The 15,483-nt window shown below is 39.2% G+C and overlaps 1 protein-coding gene across 2 annotated transcripts in view; it reads left to right on the forward strand.

The window, feature by feature from the left end:
* The window catches only part of tbc1d8b (TBC1 domain family member 8B), a 92,355-nt gene that overhangs the window by 23,709 nt on the left and 53,163 nt on the right, over nucleotides 1–15,483 (forward strand). For both annotated transcript variants that reach the window (XM_060832414.1, XM_060832413.1), the window contains exons 4-7: nucleotides 1,560–1,788; nucleotides 9,762–10,002; nucleotides 13,198–13,405; nucleotides 14,569–14,739. In XM_060832414.1, coding sequence (XP_060688397.1) covers nucleotides 1,560–1,788; nucleotides 9,762–10,002; nucleotides 13,198–13,405; nucleotides 14,569–14,739 — 849 coding nt within the window. The remainder of the gene's footprint in view (nucleotides 1–1,559; nucleotides 1,789–9,761; nucleotides 10,003–13,197; nucleotides 13,406–14,568; nucleotides 14,740–15,483) is intronic.

Here is a 15,483-nt window from a genome sequence, read left to right on the forward strand (position 1 = left end):
AACCTCTTTGAAAAACACCAGCAAGTTAGTTGAATGTGATTTCCACCTTTAGAAATCCATGCCAACTCTTCTGAATTAGCCCACCTTTTCGATGTGACTACTGGTTCTATCCTAAATAATTGTGTCCAAAAGTTTCCTTGCTAACAAAATTTTACGAACTCGTCTGTAATTGCTAGGGTTATCCTTACAAAGCCACAATGTTGACAATTCTCCAGTCTTTTGGCATGTTTCCAGGGTCCAGGGAAGACTGAAGTGTTATGGCTGTACTCTTAAATGCAGTTCTTCATCCCTGCATCCTTTCTTGTAATTCTCTGATGTGCAATCTCCAAAGCCCTCATACCCTCCTCAAAGTGTAATTCACGGAACAAAACATGCTAGTGTTTTATATAGGTTTAGAGTAACTTATTGGCCTGTGTTCATAAAGCGCAGGATCTAGTATGCTTTATTAAGAATTTGAAAGTCTATCCTGTCACTTTCAAAGACATTTGCAGAAGTATTCCCAGTTGTCTCCACTCTTCTACTGTGCCTCTCCCCCTTAAAATTGTACTATTTTGTATGTATTGGCAACATTCATTTTTCCTGTCAAAATGTATCAGCTCCCACTCATCTGCATCAAATTTTATCTGCCATACCCTCCCAATCTATTGACCTAACTTGAAATATATCACCGATTTCCTTAGTATTTACTACACCCCAAAATTATACATCACCTGCATGTTTTGCAACTGTGCTCCGTAAATTCAAGTAATTATCTGAAACACAGCACTGGTACCGGTCTTGGTACTTTATACAGAAGAACCTTGATCATCTGGCATTCGATTATTCGAATATCGAATTATCCGGCAAGTTTGCAACATCCCGATGCTCGGCTAAACTATGTGGTCTGGCATTCGATTATCCAGAATTTGATTAACTGAATGAAATACTGCCCACCTGTGTCCTTCAAATGATCGAGATCCCTCTGTATACTTAAATAAAGCAACTGTTGATGCTGGAGATCTGAAACAAAAACTCAGTAGATCTGATAGCATCTGTGAAGAGAAAATAGTTATCATTTTGCGTCCAGTGATCCTTCAGAACTCCTTTTTATGCTTTCCTCTTGTCTGAAAAGTAGCCATTCGTTCCAAATTTCTGTTTTCTGTGTCTTACCCAATTTTGTAGCAATGCTGCTATTTGATCACTTTGGACATTCCTTCAGATGTCTGTTCCTTAAGAAACAGCTGGATGAAATTTAATAGCAATTTTCAGCCTATTTACTTGTGCAGTTGTATAGTACTCTTTTTAATCCATTTTCTTAAAATTATAAGGTAAAGTTAATATTCTGCAGTACTTTTTTTGCAAAAAAAGTAATTTATAAATAAATTTATATTTCTGTTCTAATTGAGACTGTTTTGTGAATTATTTTTAAAACCTAATTTTATGAACACTGTCCACATTTATAGATTGAAGTGGCTTTTGGGCTAGTTCTGCTGAACTGTAGTGAAAATGTATTTTAGGATGTAAGAGGTTTAATATTGTCTGTTTGCGCTTAAAGACATCCCCATTGCTTTCTGTCAAAGGGTCTAATAGCAGAAGAGTCTCAAAGTGCATCAATAAAGGAGGAAGATGACCCTGAAAAATTCCGTGAGGCCCTTTTGAAGTTTGATAAGTGGTTTGGGTTGCCTGAACAAGAGAAGCTGGTGACCTATTACTCCTGCAATTACTGGAGTGGGCGAGTGCCTTGCCAAGGCTGGCTATACCTAAGCACTAACTTTCTCAGCTTCTATTCCTTTTTTCTAGGCAAAGAAGGTGAGTCTCTGTTCCTCTTATCCGTCTCTTAACTGAATTTAATGTCCTCAGATAATTTTGCACAAATTAAAAATCTCAATTGTCTATTAATATGTGTGAGATAAAAGTTCTATGGTCACCATGTCTAGTAAGCATGTTTTATGAAATTTGCGATGTGCCAAGGTCAAATTCAGAGCAGCGTTTGATTGTCAACCTATTACAGTGTGCTTTCTGCCCTGTTCGCTGTACACTCAAAAGGAAGAAACAGATTGAGAAGTAAACAAAATTTGCCTCCATTGAATTTCCCCAACTAGAGAGCTTATTTCCACTTCTAAAACACCTCTCAGTTGTCAACATAGATTCATTTGCTGAGCCTGCAATTTCTTTTTGATATAGTATTCACAGTTTGTGTGCGTCAGTAACAAGACCAATGTTTATTGCTCATTTCTAATTAACCTCAATAGGTTTGTGGTACATCATTATCTTGAGCCATAGCTGTCCATGTAGTGAATGTGTTTTTTACTTTGCAGTTAGGTAGGGAATTCCTGGATTTTGACTCAGTTGGTTGAATGATGTTGATCTGTTTTCAAGTCAGAATGGTCTGTGCCCCGGAGGGAAGAGGTTGAGGATTTAAGGTATCAGAGTTCCACATTTTTTGTCATATTTTTATATTCTAAAGTTTGCTTACTTTGTAGCAAATGGCAGAATCATAAATGAGCCTTTGTAATCTGTGCAAGAACTGCTGATACATTAGGGCTGTTTGCCATAGATTTTGGCAATTTGATTAAAAAAGATTTTTATCTACACTTAATTATTTTTTAAAAAATGCACCATGATGTAATCTTGCAATATCTTAGGAGTGATCACATGGTTATTTATAAGCTGGCTTGTGATTCAGTGTTTATTCGGTGTGTAGAAGCCAGAAGCTTTGTTACCTACAGATACATGATGGGATGGCAGGGAACCAGATGCTTTTTATTAGAAATCATGTCTGAATTGTAAGGAAAGTGAGTATGTGTCCATTATTTTTCAGTGTAAAGAGAGAAAGATCTTTTTTTTAACAAATTGATGAAGACAGCAATGCAAATTGAGATGTGTTATCAGAAATATGATCTTATTATAAAAAGGAATTTGTTACTCAGCTGGGCGTCATTTTTTTTAGAGGATACATTTCTATGTTGAGATTACAGAAACAGTTTCTATGGGATTGTATTTCATTCCTGTTTTGTGACTACTTCTATGTTGTAATGTTACTTTATATTGATATTCCTGAACATAGGAATACCTGAATGCTGCAATACTCTGATGTAAATAAATCAGACACCGAAGTTTTATAATCATCATTTTTTCTGGGAATAGTATTTATTAATTTCCTGACTGTTGATTTGTATCGGAATTTGGTTCAAATACAGCTTCACCTCTGCATATTAAATCCTTATGGCATTATAAAGCAAAGCCTGACACTTGGGATATTAAGTCAGAGGAGCAAAAGCTTGGTCAAAAAGGGTGGTTTTTAAGGAATGGGTTAAAGGAGGAAAGCAAGGTGGCAACCTTCAAGGAAGGTATCCTAGAAGTTGAGGCCTATACCTTCAAAGGCATAGCCATCACCGATGTTGTAACCTGAGGTACACAGGGCCGAATTAGGCAAGACCAGATATCTTGCAGGGTTATGAATCTCAAGGTGATGCAAGTGATAGAAAGGAACAAAACCATGGAGGCAGCGTTCTGTCTAAGCTGCCCAGCAGCTCTGGGATGTCCCACGCACACTGACGGATATGCTGCTCAGTGGCTTTTGCTTCCAGAAGCCACTGCCATGCGTAGATCTCAGAAGTCCATGATGCTGAAAAAAGATAATGGAGAGGATTCTGAAAATGCGGAGAAGAATTTTTCAAACCAAGGCATTGCTTGTCTGAGAACTAAGAGTTAACAAGCACAGAGACGACAGATGGATGGGGCTCAGCGTGAGTTAAGATGTGATCTCAAGTTTAAGGAGGAAAGAATATGGGCGCACACAAGATTGTGTTGGAATAATCACGTCCGTCGCTGACAAAGGCATAAATGAGAATCGTGAATGTAACATTGGCAATTCTAGGTGAAAACTGCCATATTACATCTGCTTAAGTTCTGGATTTTCCTGTGTAAATATCTGTAACTGTTTTGCCTTTAAATCACTGCTTACAATTTACATCTTTAATCAAACTTTTCATTTTTTGTCATCGCAGCTCTGAGACATTAGTTTGGTCTCTGAGTTGGGAGATTTGTTTCTCATGAAAGACTGAATAAATTAGGCTGATATTCTCTCGGGTTTAGAAGAAGGCTAGGAGGAGATCTGAGTGAGATTTTCAAAATCATAAGATGGTTGGATAGAGTAGATAAAGAGGAAGTGTTCCCACTCAATAGGATCAAGAACTAGAGGGTACAGATTTAAAATCATTTGCGAAAAAAAAAGTAAATGTGAGATGCAAAATAACTTTTTTTTTGCAGTAATTCAGATGTAGAATGCACTGCCTAGAAGTGTGGTGGAGGCAGCTACAATTGAGTCATTCAAAAAAGTATTGGATGCTCATTTGAATAACAATAATGCACAAGATTATAGAAAATAGCAGGCGATTGGCACTAGTAATGATGCTTACTTGCAGAGATAGAGAAGACACAATGGTCCGAATGACCACCTTTTGTGCTGTTAACACTGCTGTGATCTTGTGATGTTGAAACAATTAAGATTGTGAATGGGCTTGATCAGAGTCAAATCCGAGTGGTTGTTTCCTCTGGCTGGGGATATCTTGGACAACTGGTCAGTCCACTGAAGCTTAGAAAATTCAGGGTGATTTGACTACTGTGGTGGGTGAGTCCAGAGAGAGACGACAGGCTTTTAAAATAATGAGTCCCATTTTAGGACTGAGAAAAAGATATTTCCCTTTGAGGGTTATGAGAGATTTAAACTCTCTGCCTCAGAAGGTCGTTGATGAGATTCCCTACAGTATGTAAATAGGCCTATCGGCACAACAAGTCTGCACTGACTCTCCGAAGAGTAACCCAGCCAGACCCATTCCTCTACATTTACCCTTGACAAATGTACCTATCACTATGGGGCAATTTAGCATGGCCAATTCACCTGACCTGCACATCTTTGGATTGTGGGAGGAAACCGGAGCACCCGGAGGAAACCCATGCAGACGCAGGGAGAATGTGCAAACTCCATACACACAGTTGCCCGAGGTTGGAATCGAACCCAGGTCCCTGGCATGTGAGGCAATAGTGCTGACCATTGAGCCTCCATGCCACTCTTGCCGTAGAGTTGGAGTCATTAAATATTTTCAAGGCAGAGGTAGATAAATTATTGCTTGGCGGGGAAATCGAGCTATGAGGAGTAGATGAGAATGTGGAACAAAAATGGCTCTATCATGGTCTTGATGAATGACTGAGCAGTTTTGATGGACTGACTTGTCTGTTTTTCTCCTAATTTGTGTAATTTGTATGGTTTAATAGTAGGTTTGAATCTAAACGTTTAGGTGAATAGCATAGACGGATGTATTGGGAAGCTTTTAATACACAAGAATAAGAAATATAAAGATATTGTGATAGTGTTTGTTGAAGAGTGGAGACAGAAGGCTTGTATTGAGCATTAACACAAATTAAACTAGTTTGGAGGGGAAATATGCAGTATAAATACCCTCGTACATGGGAATCATAGATTCATGTCCCACTATGCCGATGTTAAATTCAAGAAATTAATTTTTGAAAAACCTGGAATTGAAAACTAGTTTCAGAAATGATGCCATGGAGCTATTGTCAATTGTTGTAAATACCCATCTCAGTCACTAATGTCCTTCAGGGACAAAATCTGCTATCCTTACCTGGTCTCAGCTATGTATGACTCCAGATCGCAGCAATGTGATTGACTCTTGACTGTCCTTTGAAAGGCTTTAGAAGCCACTCTGTTCAAGTACAGTTTGGGATGAACAACAAATGCTGGCACCTTGCTTGCATCATCTAAATATCAATTTTAAAAAAAAACACCTGATGAAGGAGCAGCGCTCCGAAAGCTAGTGCTTCCAAATAAGACTATAACCTGGTGTTGTGTGATTTTTAACTTTGTTCGATTTGATGCTAGTTTTACAAGCATTTGGGCAGAGCTCCTCCACAATAAGTCATAATGGGCTGGTACTGAATCTGGATGATTAAAAAGCATCTCTCCCATTGAGTCCTGTTTTCTCGACTCTCAGGTCAACATTCCGGGGAAGACATAAGGAAATGCTAAAATGCACTCAAACCCTTAGCTTCAAGCCACAGCATTTAATGATGAGGCAGAGCAGAGTTAGATAAGGAAAGAAGAGGAAGTGAATCATGCAATCTGGATCCCACTACTTTGTGGGATGTCTTGCACCAAGTGGCCAACAATCTCCAGTTTAAGAATCAGCCTGTTCAGTCACAAGATGATCTATGGCAACCCTGAGTAGACGTGATCCTTGAATCAAGCAACACCTGACAACCGAGGAGCTTCAACCAGGCAAAGTGGATGTCGCTCACATAATAGAATGGCTCCTTCGCATGATCAAAAATTAAAAGGATTTGTTTTTCAAATATTTTGTGGATTGGATCTTATAAGCACTTTCTTTGCAATGTGGTTACCACTTTTGCTGCTAATTTGAATTGCATTTTGCTTTTGAGCAGATATTGTTGATGGCAAAGTGCTTGAGAAGTGCATGTTGTTTTCTAGATATGAGATATGTTAAGATGATCTGAACAAGGAGCTTGTGCATCTTGTTCACCAGGACATCATTCACTTTCCATCAATATGTGATCCAAAGTAATTGCTGTTGGACAAATGTATAAGTACTGTGCTGAATTCAGTTGTATCTTATTTTGTCAAGTTTTTATTCACCCACACCAAGTTTTTGTCTCTGCTTAATTCTACCTAAACACTTCTGAAACTCTCAGCTCTGAGTGACTTACAAACATAAACTTTGTATGTTGCACCATCTCATCAACTGGAATTTCAGCTCAAGGAATAGTACAGTCTTCCCATTGCCCCAGTCTTCACCAATCTTCATTTCACTGTGTGTGTTTCGGTCTTTCCTCTGATAGCATGTAATTGAAAAGTGGCCTTTACACAAAAGTAAACACTGGGGAAACTGCCTCCTGATCCATGTAGTGAGATTAACTGACTGAAGCCTGGCTGAAAGAAATTATCTTTGAGGAGGTAATGAGGTGGGCATGGTTTGAGGGAGGGATCTTCAGGCAATGGAAGTGAAGTTAAGAAATGACTACCTTCATTTGTGTCTCAAAAGCATGACGCAACATGCTAATGGCCAGAATCTCAGAACAAAGGAAGCAGGTGCACGTAGCTTGGAAGAGGTTGCAGCGGTGGGTTGAACGAATCTGTTTAGATGACTCCGTTTAATGCTGTAAAATTGATAATGAATGTATATTATGTAAATTTGTTCATAGGATGTTGGTGTCACTGGCTAGCCAAACATTTTTTGTTCATTCTTATTTGCTGTCTAGTATGTAGTAGTGGGCCACCTTCTTGAGCCAATGCTGTACATAGGGATAGGTATATCTGCAGTTGTGAGGAAGTTCCAGGATTTTGATCCTGAAACAGTAAAGGGACAGCAGTGTAGTTCCACGTCTGGATGGTGTATCACTCTGAGGGAACCATGAAGGTGGTCGTTTTCCTATTCATCTGCTGCCTGCTGGACAGGCATGGTCAAGGCTGCTGTCAGAGGAATCTTGGTGAATTAATGCATGCAACTAATAGATGTTGCTGCCATTATGCCTTGGTAATGGACAGAGTGAAGATGTTTGTGATGGTGGATGGGGTGGCAGTTGAGAAAACTGCTTTGGCCCGAATGTTATTAGAGCCGAACTCATCCAGGCAAGTGATGTATGTTCCATCAAGGTGTGCACTTACATCTTATAAATGGTGAATAGTTTTGGCTGGATTGGGTGAGTTACCTACCACAAACCTCCAAGCCTCTGACCTGCCTTGGCAGCTGCAGTGCTTTTATGGCTTGTTTGGTTCAGTTTCTGGTGAATATTAACTCCAGGATTGCTAATAATGGTGGTTGCAATGTTCTGCACTATTCTTTTTGGAAATGCTCATCACCCGACATTTGTCTAGTGCAAATGTTATTTTCTACTTCCCAGCCCAATTTATACATTCTTTCCCTATTTTGATTTTGCCAGAAGTGATTTCACCTTTATTACAGCAACATGCACCAGATTGCCATATTTCTTATAAAATGGATTCCACAAGATTATAAATTTTGATTTGTTAGAGTGCTTTATTTTTCTGTATAGTTTATGATCAGCTTTGGGCAGTTGACTTGGATGGTGGGCAAATTGTTGGAAGTGATTCGGAAAATAGGATTTACATGTATTTCAAGAAGCAAGGACAACCCTAACACCCTGATTAGGAATCGTCAGCATTATTTTGTGTGAGGGAAATAGTGTCTATCAAACTTGATTTCATTCTTTGAGGAAGTAACCAAAAAGCTGGGTGAAGGCAGAACAGTCGATGTTGTTCACGTGGACTTTGGGAAAGTCTTTGACAAGGTTCTGCTAGTGGACTATTTAATAAAGTTAGGTCATATGGGATTCAGGGAGATCTTGCTAAATGGATACAATATTGGCTTGTTGGTGGTGGAGGGTTGTATTTTGGACTGCAGGCCTGTGATTAACTGTGTTCCACAGGGATCACTACTGGATCTGCTTTTGTTTGTCATTTATCGGTGTGATTTGGATGATGATAAAGGAGGTATGCTTAGTACGTTTGTGGATGACACCAAAATTGGTGGTATAGTGGACAGTGAAGAAAGGTTATCTGAAATTATAAAGAGATCTTGATCAATTGAGTCAATGGGCTAAAGAATGATAGATGGAGTTTAACTTGGATAAATGTGAGGTATTGCATTTTGGTAAAACAGGCAAAGACAGGGAGTATACAATTAATAGTATTCCCCTGGGTAGTGTTTAGAGAGAGACCTCGGGGTTCAGATACATAATTTTTTGAAATTTGCATCACAGGTAGATGGGTGAATGAGGAGGACTTGGAATATCATTTTGACATTGTGCAGGACATTGGTGAGGCCTCTTCCGGAGTAGAATATCACTTCTGGTTGCCTGCCATAGGAAGGATATTATTAAACTGGAGAGGGTTCAGAAAAGATTTACAGGATGTTGCTGAGAATGAAGGGTTTGAGTTGTAAAAACAGGCTGGGTAGGCTACAATGTTTCTTACTGGAGCAGAGGAGAATGAGGGATGACTTTATAGAGGTATAAGGTGAATAGCAAGGGTGTTTTTCCTAGGGTGGGTGAATTCAAAACTGGGGGGCATATTTTTAAAAGATATGGGGCAGTATTTTTACACAAAATGGTTAGTGTCTACATTGAACTGCCAGAGGAAGTGGTGGGTGGTGGTACAGTTACAACATTTAAAAGATTTTGGGTAAGTACATGAATAGGAATGATTTGGAGGGATGTGGGGCAAATGCAGGCAGGTGAGACTAGTTTAGTTTGGGAACATGGTCAGCATGGTCTAGGTGGACCAAAGGGTCTGTTGCCATGCTGTATGACTCTATAACAGTTACAATGATTTTTGAAGTTTGTACAAGTGGGTTCTCTCAGATGTACGATTCTTGCAGGGGTCCTATGTGCAGATAAGTTTGAAACGCATAGCTGCAATCACATAATTTTCTATTCTTACTGAAATTTTGCCCCATGTGAGCAATTGTTCAGAGTCCAACTTCAGTCCCACCCTTAATAAAATTTTCCGTCATCTTTATGTCGTGCAAAATACTTGTGGAGCAATGCATCTTCTCCAGCTCCTGAATATTTAACTTCAATTTTACTGCTTATCAGTGCTTTTTGTAGTTGGGATGCAATGACTTGATATATCTAATATCAAGTTTGTTTTGCTAGTATGCCAAGAAGGAACAGTAATTTCTTTCCATATGTTTGTGTTCATTTTGCAATTTTTATTTAACCTCTAGTTAAGATCGTCATTTCCTGGGATGAAATATCAAAACTTGAGAAGACTATGAGTGTTATCCTGTCCGAGAGTATACACATTCACAGTCATGGTGAAGACTATTATTTTTCCATGTTCATACATTTTAATGAAACCTTCCTGTTGATGGAGCAGCTTGCAGACTACGCTGTAAAGCGATTGTTTGACAAGGAAGCATTTGAGACTGATTTATCACTCAATGACCCTTTACAAATAACAAAAAGGTAATGGATAAATTTTGCATTCTGGTGTGTATGAGTAATGTTGGCCTCAGGCCATTAATATTTCCTTGAACGATAAGATTCACAACTGATATGATATTATGAACTGCATATTCTGAAATGTTTACATCTTGTTATCATTTCTAAATGTCTTATTTCCAAATGGGTAAAAATAAGGGTTAAGAGTAATGTATACTTAAAGATGTATACTTTGGTGGCACAGTGGTTAGCACTGCTGCCTCACAGCGCCAGGGACCTGGGTTCAATTCCCGCCTCAGGCGACTGACTGTGTGGAGTTTGCACGTTCTCCCTGTGTCTGCGTGGGTTTCCTCCGGGTGCTCCGGTTTCCTCCCACAGTCCAAAGATGTGCAGGTCAGGTGGATTGACCATGCTAAATTGCCCGTAGTGTTAGGTAAGGGGTATATGTAGGGGTATGGGTGGGTTGCGCTTCGGCGGGTCGGTGTGGACTTGTTGGGCCGAAGGGCCTGTTTCCACACTGTAAGTAATCTAATGAAGTTTGTGATTTTTCTCTTGGGTAAACATTACTCCCTTAACGCTTCCCAGCGAATACAACTGATAAGAGATATCAAACCACTGCTTAGTGCTGCCGTGAAAACTGAAAATTAATAAAATTTATCAGGTAATCTTGTGTTGCTTCCACCTCGTGTCTTCTTTTATTTTGTGTTCTGCACTTTTTTGGAGTATTTTATTGGAGTACTCCATTATCTGGCTGTGTTCCTTAAATTGGCTGACTTTGGACTTCCACCTACTGATCATCTGCTTGCTAGGAGATGCACATAACTGGACTTGACAATAATCATTTCTACCCATTGTGGACAAGCCTTCTGTTTCCCAAATGGTATCATTCTGTTGCCCCTCTTAGTGTGTCAATTTTAAGGGTCATTACTGTTTGTGCTTTACAAAAATGAATTAGACTCGAATGTAGGAAGATTGTTCAGTAAGCTGACGGATGTTGCAAAAATTGGTGGAATGGTAAATAGTCAGGAGGATATCTTTATATTTCTGGAGCACATTGATGAACTGGTCAGATGGGCTAATCAGTGGTGAATGGAATTCAATCCAGATACTTGAGTGATGCAGAACAAGCAAGGCATGGCAATGCATGATGAACAGTGAGATACTGGAAAGCACTGAGAATCAGAGGGACCTTGGTGTGCATGTACACCAGTACCTTAAGGTATCAGGATAGGTGGATGAAGTGGTAAAGAAGTTATATGATATACTTGCCTTTATTAGCTGAGACGTAGGGTTTAAGAGTAGAGAGGTTATGTTGCTAAGAGTTTAAAAGTAGGGAGGAACTGTATAAAATGTTGGTAAGGCCACAGCTAGAGTATTGTATGTGGTGTTGGAATCCAAATTATACAAGGGATGTGGTAGTTCTGGAGAGGGTACAGAGATTTATTGTGTTTTGGGGCTGGAGAGTTTGAGTTACAACTAGAGATTGGACTGGGTTGTTTTCCTGAGAACAGTGGAAGATGAAATGTATAAAATTATGAGGGGCATAGATAGGGTAGTCAGAAAAAAAAACCTTTTAATGGAAGGGGTCATTGACCAGGGACATAGCTTTAATGAAATGGGCTGAAAGTTTAGAGGGGTTGTGAGGGAAAAACTTTTCACCCAGCAGTCATGGGATTCAGGAACTCACTGTCTCTAAGGGTGGTAGAGATAAAAACCCTCAACATTTAAGAATTAATTAGATGTGGGCTTGAAATGCCAAGACATACAAGGCTGTGAGCCCAGTGCTGGAAAAATGGAATTAGAATAGTTAGGGAGTTGCTTTTGACTGGGGCAGACGCAATGGATCAAAGGGCTTTTTCTCTCTACTCCAGATGTCTGTGACTGTATTACCATCTCCACCATTCATACTACTCATTAGGAGCTAAACCAAGTAAACCTAGTTATTGAACCTGCTGCTTCTGAGCACTGGAAGCCACATAACATTCCATGTTAAATGTTTGTTCAACATTTTGTGTCAAGGATGTTACTCAGTCTTTCAACTTTGCACTGTAGTATGTGGGGTAGTTGCTAGATGGGGAATAGGAGGCTTGTTTACAAAAAATGGCATCTTCAATACACTTACAATACATTAATTGTTGCAGTTCAAGAAAACAGATCACTGCCATTTTCAGAAGTGCAAGCCTAGTCCACAATGCCCACATTTCAAGTGAATGAAAGAAAAAAGTTCGGCCAATATGTTGTGACCCAGCTGAACTGTGTTAATCTGCAGGATTTTCACTTAATAGTGTTTGTTGGCAGAACAGAAGGCCTTGACATTTTTGAAAAAAAACCTCCATTTTCTTCCATGGGTATTAGAATTCCATTTTAACTTTGATGAATGGCAGGCAGTCCATTCAGTTCTTCAGATGCTGTTGAATAAATGTCATAACCTGAAATTCTTTCAGTGAAGATTCTGACCACCCTTTCATGGGAGTGTAGGGTTGTCTTTAAAGGATGCTAGATGGTGATGCCTTCTGCTTTTTGGGACCTGCTACAGTGGAAGTTAAATCACGTTCTGAATTAGATGATTTCTAACCCCGGTGTTATAGTGAACATATGAAATTCCAGATTTCTCTTCTGTTACACTGGTATAGGGCTTGGCACAGGCTACCCTTTGTGCATTTGTGGTGAATCCACTGTTTAACCTAGCTTGTGAACAAGGTGGTATTAGCATCTAATATTGTGAGCCAAGTAACTGCGCCAAAATTAAATTTTCAGTGCTTCACTGCTTTTGTTTAGCTGGTGAATCCAAATTTATTTAGTAAGTAAATGAGAAAATTCTAGGTGAGATGGCAGATTTTGGAGGGAATTTTCAACAGCTTTCACATGACAATCAAATCCTTGGCCCATCTCCCACCTCAGAATAGAAGATTTCTATTTTCGTAAATAAACAAGTGTTTTGATAGCTTAATATGGGTAATTTTTTTTTTAATTGTTTAGCATCCATCTCTGTATTTTCCTGGAAAGTACATTGGAACAAATGATGATGTCTTGCAGCTGAAGCATTTCCTGTGGCGTGTGGAGCACACTGCCCATTGTTAAATTGTCCAATGAAACATCGCTGCATACAGGTTGAGCTTGTCTGTCACTGATGTTTTGTCTTGGGTTATTAAGCGTAGATTCAAGAAACTCTTTTCTTCAAGTATTACATTGGTTGCCTTCCCTTTATTTATCTTTCAGAGGCTTAGAGAATCGTGCAAGGAATGAATACTTCACAGCACTCTTCAGGCTGCCTAGGGAAGAGAGTCTGGATGACATACTTGACTGTTTCCTTTGGATTCCTTTTTGGCATGCCCATGCATTTGGAAAAATGTTCATTTCAGATAATTACATCTGTTTTAGTAGCCAGGATGGGAGTCACTGCAATGTTATCATCCCATTGCGGGAGGTAATATTTAATAAGCACAAAAAATAACATTTGATGTTAATGTAATTTGCAGAGTAAAAGCAAACCCTTTTCAATGTTTGTTTGTCATTAAGGCTCAAACCCTCTTAAAATGTAGTTTAAAAAATGCCTTCTGTAAAGGTATAGTGTTAGGATAAAGATCCAATTATTTAACACTGAGGTGAGGAGAAATTACTTAGGGGTTGTGTATCTATGGAATTCTCTACCCCAGAGGATGCTTCATCATGGTCTAGGTTTGGGTGGCAGATTTTCAGTCTCTGGAACTGATGGATTGGGGGAGCAGGCAGAAAGTGGAACAGCCATGATTGGATTTAATGGTAGAGTGGGCTCTACAGGCCATGTGGTCTACTCCTGCCTCTACTACTTCTGTTCTCTGGGTAATGCCGTGTAAAGGTGTATCATGGTGTAACCTGATTTACCATATTCAGATCAAGGAAGCTTAATATGAACCTGTATTGTAGGTTCAGGCTGCAAATTGTTCCATTGCTTTCTTTGCAAGGAAGCACCAGGGATCTGGGCACTTTCTTAAAGCACAAGGAGAAGAACTGTGAGGGTGAGTGCACTGTGCAAACTGATTTATTTTGGAGATGGGAAGGAAGGGGTTGGAAATTAGAATGTAGTGAGGTATTCCATTTTCACCTTTATGCTGCTTTAACATTCACTCCAGAGCAATGCGATTGTAAACTCCACTGACCTGGCAATGAGTTTTTCCTGTTCTAATTTGTACCAATACTGCTACTGGCAGAGTTGAATTTATCAATTTTATATTCAATTACCTTTGCTTTCATGTTGCTCCAGTGCTAGTATAAACAGGGCTATTAATATTTGCATTAGAATTGTCTCCTATTTTCACAAAACAGTGCTGCAAAGTTAAATATGTTAGACAACCAAATTACGATATGTTACATTAATTTCAGATTGTAACCTGGTAAGTAGTAACTTTAGAATACTGCACTAAGAGTTTAGACATTATTGCATCCCTGCTTATGGTTACGTAGAAATAGTGCAGTTATGAATCATCTTAGCTTAGATGCATGAGAGAGATGTTATTTCCAATGTTTTGCTATTTTTCTCTCCACTCTGTCCATTGTATATGCCATTAGTGTGGAAGTGCAGATATCAAACTGATGAGAATTCTCAAACAGGTGATAGGCATGGACACGCCAGACAGCTCAGGCAAACACATTTCCTTCAGTACCAGATGTAAAATAACATTCCGCTTCACGGAAATAAAGGACAGCGATGGACTTGTGAAGAAACTGGAAGGGAAACTGAACTGTAGTACAAGTGCACAAAACTCTTTGGGAAATGAAGAGGTAAGGACCTTTGGAAAGTTATGAATGTGTACTACTTACGAATGTGGGCCTGAAATCTGATGGTGCCAGTTGTTTTGAGTTCCAGATGTCTGTTGTGTGAAATACTGTGCCCATCATCTTGATCTGTAACCTTTTTACTATCAATAAAAGAGTTTGCCATTGTTCCTGAATTCCCCTCTTGGAGCTTCTAGCATTTGCTCTGAGATTGAGTGAAGCTCATGAATAACATTTGATAATCGAAACCAGTAAAATGCAAAGACCGTTAAGTCTTGTGTTCCGAATAGATAATGTCTTAATGTGTAGATCAGAATAAAAGCTGAATAGTCATAATGTTGTACAATATCGTCCTGACTATGGAAAATAAATATATTGTCTTTCGTGACCTCTGGACATCCCAGATTGTAACCTGATGTTTATATGGGTAATATGGCACAGCAGACAGAACTTGGGAAAATGACTAGACAAGATGCTCTTGTGATGTTTGGTAAATGATAATTTTTTTGTTTTGGCCAATGGAAGAATTCCATATTGAAAACTGTTTGCTATCTTTAACTTGGAGCAAAAGGGCCCCTGTAGTGCAGTTAGGAAATTCCAGGCATCTGACTCAACAATAGAGAAGGAATGCAGGTATTGTTCCAAATCAGGATGGTGTGTGGCTTAAAGAGGAACTGCAGATGGTGGTGCACTTCTTACTGTAACCTGACACAAACTTTTTTATATGTCTCTAGGGACAGGCAGTGCATT

Source organism: Hemiscyllium ocellatum, chromosome 11 (genome assembly GCF_020745735.1).
Source record: "Hemiscyllium ocellatum isolate sHemOce1 chromosome 11, sHemOce1.pat.X.cur, whole genome shotgun sequence".
NCBI lineage: Eukaryota > Metazoa > Chordata > Chondrichthyes > Orectolobiformes > Hemiscylliidae > Hemiscyllium > Hemiscyllium ocellatum.